The sequence below is a fragment of the Nicotiana tomentosiformis genome, chromosome 10, assembly GCF_000390325.3.
Source record: "Nicotiana tomentosiformis chromosome 10, ASM39032v3, whole genome shotgun sequence".
Lineage (NCBI taxonomy): Eukaryota > Viridiplantae > Streptophyta > Magnoliopsida > Solanales > Solanaceae > Nicotiana > Nicotiana tomentosiformis.
In genome coordinates, this window is record NC_090821.1 from 36,955,088 (window position 1) to 36,962,264 (window position 7,177).

Sequence of the window (7,177 nt, forward strand, 5' to 3'; positions counted from 1 at the left end):
ACTCCCAAAATCCTGCTCCGGTATCTTGCCACTCGAACTCGATCGAACGTAGGAAGGCTGAAATCTATTTCGACCGTATACAGTATCCTAAATCAATTCTATTGATTTGACTCTTTATCTCCCGTCAAGTATATCCATAAAATTATGTCAAATCGTTCCTGAAGCATAATTTAAAATGACATAGTACTATTTTTGTTCCTTCTTAGTCAATGAATTTTTGGGAGATGGGAATTAATTGGTGTTTGAACTTCGTTACGTACTCCACATTTGTAGATGTTTATGCTGTTGGAGTCCTGAGTCAATTCGATGTTATTATACAGAATTCTCATACATCTAAGGGTTCTCAAGCTTTACTAGAAGTACCCCATCGGCTAGAATTTCAAAAATACAAAGAAGATAAAACTACTACGTTTCTCTCTGTCGGTCAGAACTAATAAAATCAATACATACTCGTCGTATCAATTCTGCTCTATTGAGGCTAAACACAAATACTCACCAAACATGCATAAGCAGAACGAGACTCAAAAAGTCACGGGGCCGGTTATGATGTAAAGGGCAGAAACTGAAAGTAAATTAACAACTTAGAATCTAACTTTTGTGGTAGAAAAAGCACAAATGTCATACTAACGGATAGATAAGTCTACACCTTCAATAATCTCTTTCTTTACATACGAGAAAATCTGTCTATTTGGGCCTTTGCCCAACTCAAAGGCAGAGGGCTCCAGAAGTGGATGTGATGAAGCAACTTGGCGCCACTCTGAGACAGGTGGATTGATTGTATGACCCTCCCATTGAGGGCTTAGAGATTACCCGAACATAAAGACTGCTCCGTCCCCTCACCGTACTTGTAATGATAAGAAATAGACACAAGGATAGTAAAATTTCATCAGTAAGATCCAACAGAAGTAGAGTACAAAAGATGGATACAACGTGGACTTGATGCTGAGGTGGATTAGTTGCAGTTCAAGACGAACAGCGCACAACCGTGAGCTTTTACTGACATAGATACTGAATCCTTTATGGCTCCAAGATTTGTGGCACTCCATACTTCTCTGGCTGTGCACGTTGCAACATTTGAACTTCTTCTAGCAGGAATTGCCTTGGCTATGTCTGATATCTTTGCTGACATATCCGTCACCTGGTTGTTCAAATTGAAGAAAGCCAAGTAGATTTCTCCTGAAATGTCAGTATAGCCAATGTCAGATTGCAATAATCTAGTATGCACCGACAATGTACAAGTCTTTTTACACCATCAAGTTAAATTGAGCTACAATAACATATAATCTAATAGTTGATCTGCAAACTCTAATTGAAGTTGAGACATTTGCAAGGATCTGTAATACTTGTAGACTTACATTGCCAATGTCAGATTGCAATAATCTAGTATGCACCGACAATGTACAAGTCTTTTTACACCATCAAGTTAAATTGAGCTACAATAACATATAATCTAATAGTTGATCTGCAAACTCTAATTGAAGTTGAGACATTTGCAAGGATCTGTAATACTTGTAGACTTACAGTGGACTCACTTAGCTTCCATTTTATAGCTTTATTTATACCATACACCAACGTTCAGCCAATAAGCTCGTATCTATTAACACACAACAATAGTCTTATTTCAAATTCGCTTAGTCCCTCAATCCCTCGATCAGGACTAGACTCTTTTAGTTTAACCTTAGGTACTCTTTTAAGTTACAAGTGTAGAATATCGCTTGCATCTCTTTAACTTCTTAACGTAGATTAATTTACTGCAATTTCCATAGTTATATCCCTTTTCATTCAGTCTTTCAATATTTAACAATATAAAACTGTTTATATTTCACTATCATCCATTGAAGACATGTATTCTCCTTCTATGCTACTGAGATATCTGTCTCCTCTATGTTGGATTAATTTTTGGTTAGAGAAATCATACCTCTCCTTCCAGTTGCAAGCCAAGACCTAACTCCACCAGATGAAGCTGCACGAAAGAAGAATCACTACATAAGCGATCTCTAAATTAGAGAAAAGCAAGTAGAGTGTAGGCAAGTTTTTCAGATGAAAACAAAATGACCTTTGACAATATCCAAGGAAGCACAAAGGCCAGAATAACTATTCTTTAGTGTTCCATTGTTGTTCAACTCCCACATCTGTTATGAAAATATCAGTGATAAAGTTAGCCAGTGATTAGCAGACACCGTGAACTGAATGAAACTTCAAGAGTTTCTACTTTTATTCAAAGAATGCACAGAACTTGTCGCATGAACTGCTGCTAACAGAATTGGTCATGGAAAGTCTGATTATTCAAACTAAATTACCTGGCTGGCATGGGATCTGCATCGTGAAAATGAACCTCTGCTCGACTCTTTGGATGTAAGCTTTCTATTTGAAGATGCACTAAAACAAAGTTCTGTTCTCTCTGTTACCAGTAAGTGAAGGTTTCCGTGACTTTGGTGATTATATACCATCTCCCCCTCTCTGCATGAACAACAGTTAGGATGATTGACAAAGATAGCATCAACAAAATCATGATTGAAGCAGATGAATCAGAGGAAGTTGAAGATATTTACGATACTGAAGGTGCTTTTCTCTTGTATAGACAAAAAGGTGAGGTGCGATTATTTGAGTTCTCTTCCCAGCACACCCGCGCTACATCATTGTCAAGAACTTTAGTGGACCATCCATTTGCCTTCACATCTTTGCAGCTCCTGAGAGCCAAAACTTTCGTCTCCAACACACTTGTCTTTCCTTCATTCTTGGAATAGTGGGTCAAGCCATGCTTTCCAGACGAACTTACTGAACCTGTTACATAGTGAAACTGCATTTAAAAACATCAGCTTAGGATTGAATTATATCCCTAAGTGAAGCCAAAAGTCGAGTCAATTTATTCACATGCCTCCATGTTGTTTGAACTAAACCAGTTAATCTCCAACAGAGTAGGATTTGTAAGAAGATTGAATGTAGTATCATCAATCTTTCTCATATCTCCACCAAAGATGAAAGGGGACCTGACCATCGACCATAGAGTCACCTGCCAGGAAAGGAAAAGTCCGTTGAATACAAGCCGGTCACATGAGCTATGTCACATTTGGAGAATGGCTGCAGCAAAAGTACCTGAGTCCGTTGCTCATCCAGATTAAGCCTGCAATTTCTGTGTGGACCAAGATTTGAACCTGCAACAAAATGGAGTATTAAATAATCTTCCGATGCCATATTTTCCTCCTTGTTTCGACCAATAGAAATGCATAAATTTCGTAGAAGAGGATAACTGGAGAACGACTAAATTGGTTCATAACGAAATCCTCACCAAGTAAGCTAAGCACAAGAAATTGTAGGAGAAGTTGTATCTTTATTATATGATGGACTTTGTCCTGTTTAACATTTAATTTTAGCTGCAAAAGATGTCTCTAGTTGGAATATGTTGGAGCAATAATTTGTATTCATCTCCTTAACCTATATAATAGACGGAGAACCTTGCGCTAATAAACATAAACCAATGGAGGCTGATGAGAATGAATGTGCATCAATCAACGATGTGCTTTGCAGCGAACTGATACAGAATCCTTTCTGAAATGATGATATATTTAACAGTTTAAAAAAGACGAAGAATAAAAATAAATAGAAAAGTATTATCCTTCACCTGCGTCTGTTAGCCATCCAAGTGGTAGCATATCTAAGTCCGGCCACAACTTCCCCTTCAGGCCCTTGACTCCTACTAACTTAGCAGCAGAAAAGTCCCTGCCACAAGCGTAAGGAGAAACCAATGTCAACAGTTAAATAAGAAAGTAGTGTCACAGCCAAATAACAAACCAGAAAAATAAAACTTGAGCCGAGACACAATATGAATGTTAGATAAGCAATCCCAAATCACAATGTGACAAGAAACTTTTGGCAGCAAGCCTAGAAAAAATGAGAAAATCCTGACAAATTAGTAGAACAGATAGCACGATTACCTTGCAACGTTGAAGTGGGCAGAGACATCATTCCAATCATCCCAGTCATCACCGGTTACTCGATACATGTTGACTAAACCACTTATATCCTTTGCCATGGTTGGTTTTGCATTAGTTCCCGGGGACAAGGAATATACGATAGGCCGTTTAAGTCCGTTCAATACCTACAGACAGGTAAACATTCTAACTTGCCATTATTAGAAAAATGTATCAATTGAAAGACAAAAAGTTTCAGCCATTATGTTTACTTGCTCTTCTTTCTTTCCATTTTCCTTTTTATCAGCTTTTCTATCTTTCCCTTTTCTAGTAGGGTGATGGTTTTCAGAAAGTAAAATCATTTTGTAGCACCAATAGAAGGGGCAAGATGAAGTGAGTTAAGGAGAAGAAAGTTAGCAATCTTACCTCTGAAACAACAGTTATCTCATCTAAATCCAAGTCATCACCGAATACACAGTCATGCTTCACTGAAGAAGAAAAAACAGAAAGTTCCTTTAATATAAGCACAGAATGTGATCTGGGATCCTTTAGCTTGGATGACCACAAACAAGGATTAGTCCTGCTTCTCAAAGAAGTTTCCCTAGAAAGCAGAATCAATGGTTTTATGACATCAAAGTCTACCGAAACAGACTTTTGAACACATCGACTCATCAGCATGAATTCATCGTAACCCACCGAAACAGATGTTCCAATAATAGTCTTGAGTTAATGAAAGTGTCTTACCAAAATCAACACCCCAGTCAGCGTATTGTTGATAAAGTGACCTAAGAAATGCTCTTCCAGCTCCCAACTTGGTATTCACACTCATGAAACCATTTGTCATCCACGCACAAGCCCTCTCCTTAATTCCTATATCTTGTGCACGCCACTCTCGACCAGCCTCTTCATAAGCTTTGCCCTGTTGGATGTATCACTAAGAAGTCAAGCATTTATCATAGCTACTAATATGTATTAACATGAACTTTATCAGCTATCATCAACACAATTAGTATAAAAAAGGTATGAACTTGCCTAAGAAGTTGCATTTTCCAGTCCAACGAAATTGGACTGGATATACCAATATTTCAATCTACAAATGAAGGCACAAAGTTGAATTTGCATCTGGATAAAGAGAAATACCGTAGTGGTATCCAGTATGAGGGTGTTAGCATTAAATGCTTGTTTACTTAAACCTCTCATGACATGAATCCCAAATTTCAGGCCCATGCTATGAACGTTTTGGGCCACTTCAGAAAATCCTTTTCCACCTCGCGAGGAAGGCCATCTACCAGGGTCAGGAAGCATCCTTCCCCACTCATCAATGACGTCATAACCATAAGAATCGGTATAAGCACCTTCTATTTTCTTCCTATACCAAAGAAAGTCCACCACAACATACTGGATAGAATCCAAAAGCAGACATAAATTTAGAGATGAAAGCAAAAAACATGTTGGAAGGGTAAAAGAATCTAATTAATTCTAGGCATTCTCATTGTGATGGAAGTCATTTTCTATGGAAATGTTTTCCGGTGTTTGGTGGTGCTTGAAAATATTTTGCGGAAAAATGTGGATTAGAGATTATTAATAAATAAATAAAAAGCAAATCATAGGAGTGTTTTGATGAAATTTTTTAGCACCAAAAACTAATAACGATGTCTAAATGTTTGTTGGAATAAATAATTTGAAGTTAAAATAGTTGTAAGGAAAATGATCTCCGCCCAAAATTTTGAGGGAAATCCATTTTTCTGTTAACTAAACACCAAAAAATGGTTATCATGAAATATTTTCCTTCATACCAAACACACCCTATTTTTATGGTTCTTGTGAAAATAATACTACCTGATAACCATGAGCTTTTAGTCGCAGTGCTACAAGTTCTGCATTCTTAAGAAACTCTTCCTCAGAGATTGTCCAACAAAATGAGTCATAGGAGTTCCAACCTCTTGGTGGTAAGCTGGCTTGTCCAATTTCAGCCTGAGATTTAGTTTCTGAGGTTTCCCTGTGGTTATGACCCAAATAATACTCCACATCTTACAATTTGATCAAAGAAGAAAAATCTTTTCAAGAATACATGCAATTTATTAAGTATGTATAAGGGGAAACTATTGAAAACCAAGAATAGCAGTGTAATACAAACCCATAAGTAAAAAAGTTGTTGTACCGCCCAACCCTATAACAGCCTAACTGATGCCACTATGCTGATAATACCCAAAAGATTTAAACTTGAATCCTTTGAGCAAATCTTGGCCAATGAATCTAGGCCCAAAAATAGATTTGGGTTTTATTTCTCCAGTACAGAACTTATTAATATAACAATTACATCAATACCATTTTTTATTTATTGAAAGACATAGAAAAATGGAAGACTGGACTAATGCTGAAATTCTATGAAGTGTATGTGTCATAGTACATGATTATGGCTAGAAAACAATTAACAGAAACTAGCATAGAAAAATTCCAAGAAATGTTAAGAAAACCATTTGAATTAACACAATTGGAGATGCCACGGAGCTGTAAATACTCAAAAGATTAAAACTTGTACATCATATAAGTAAATCTTGGCCAATGAATATGCATCAGAATTTCATTTAATGGGGCCTTTAATTTTCCTCCAATACTAATTAATTATAGCACGAAATTTGTGTAAAATGACAACATCCAAAGCTAATGCTGCCAGAAAGTAGTATAGAAAAGTTACCAGTGAAGAAAAAGAGTGAAGAAGACAATGAAAAAAGAAGCTTTCAAGATCATCCCTTTTCGGAGTAGTATGAAGTGCTAAGGTGATAAAAGTGTTAAAATTAAAGTGATTTTTGAGTTTGAAGATTTATATGATAGAAATGAAATAATTACATGGGGCCTGAAAAGGGGGTCAGTTAAGAAGTGAGGTAAAAGGTGATGTCTGAAAGAGTGTGATTGTTTGTCGGAGTAAACGGCAAGTGTCAAAGGTGCTGTTTGCTAAGGTGATAAAAGTGTTAAAATTAAAGTGATTTTTGAGTTTGAAGATTTATATGATAGAAATGAAATAATTACATGGGGCCTGAAAAGGGGGTCAGTTAAGAAGTGAGGTAAAAGGTGATGTCTGAAAGAGTGTGATTGTTTGTCGGAGTAAACGGCAAGTGTCAAAGGTGCTGTTGCGCTCTCTCTCTCTCATATGTCTTTTTTTCTTTACGCATTCAGCACTAAAAGGGGATCCGGAACTCATTTGTGGGTCTTTTAAACAAGTGTGACGTAAATGTGTGTTTAAAAAAAAAAGAGTTGACATTTTT

General features: G+C 36.8%; 1 protein-coding gene across 3 annotated transcripts; it reads right to left on the minus strand.

The window, feature by feature from the left end:
• Nucleotides 1-569: 569 nt before the first annotated feature.
• On the minus strand, nucleotides 570-6,811 carry LOC104117452 (alpha-galactosidase). Of its 3 annotated transcripts, XM_009628509.4 has the most exons (14): nucleotides 6,610-6,811; nucleotides 5,751-5,910; nucleotides 5,052-5,309; nucleotides 4,656-4,830; nucleotides 4,338-4,399; nucleotides 3,936-4,099; nucleotides 3,623-3,720; nucleotides 3,097-3,155; nucleotides 2,879-3,013; nucleotides 2,553-2,800; nucleotides 2,301-2,460; nucleotides 2,057-2,132; nucleotides 1,919-1,963; nucleotides 570-1,176 (listed from the first exon to the last, which is right to left on the minus strand). In XM_009628509.4, the coding sequence occupies exons 1-14, from the start codon at nucleotides 6,660-6,662 to the stop codon at nucleotides 953-955; spliced, it is 1,917 nt and encodes a 638-aa protein (XP_009626804.1). In that variant the 5' UTR covers nucleotides 6,663-6,811; the 3' UTR covers nucleotides 570-952. The 3 variants fall into 3 exon arrangements, with proteins under 3 accessions (XP_009626804.1, XP_033517501.1, XP_033517502.1); XM_033661610.2 differs by lacking the exons at nucleotides 570-1,176; nucleotides 1,919-1,963; nucleotides 2,057-2,132; nucleotides 2,301-2,460 and having other exon boundaries at nucleotides 2,549-2,800; XM_033661611.2 differs by lacking the exons at nucleotides 570-1,176; nucleotides 1,919-1,963; nucleotides 2,057-2,132; nucleotides 2,301-2,460 and having other exon boundaries at nucleotides 2,667-2,784.
• Between the last annotated feature and the right edge of the window lie 366 nt (nucleotides 6,812-7,177).

Bases quoted from the DNA above. Each gene is read 5' to 3' on its own strand.
- LOC104117452 (XM_009628509.4), bottom strand. From the start codon at position 6,662: ATGATCTTGAAAGCTTCTTTTTTCATTGTCTTCTTCACTCTTTTTCTT. The intron at 5,310-5,750 runs GTAGTATTATTT...GATTCTATCCAG, and splicing joins TAAAAGCTCATGGTTATCAG to TATGTTGTGGTGGACTTTCT. The intron at 3,014-3,096 runs GTACTTTTGCTG...CTTTCCTGGCAG, and splicing joins TGGATGAGCAACGGACTCAG to GTGACTCTATGGTCGATGGT.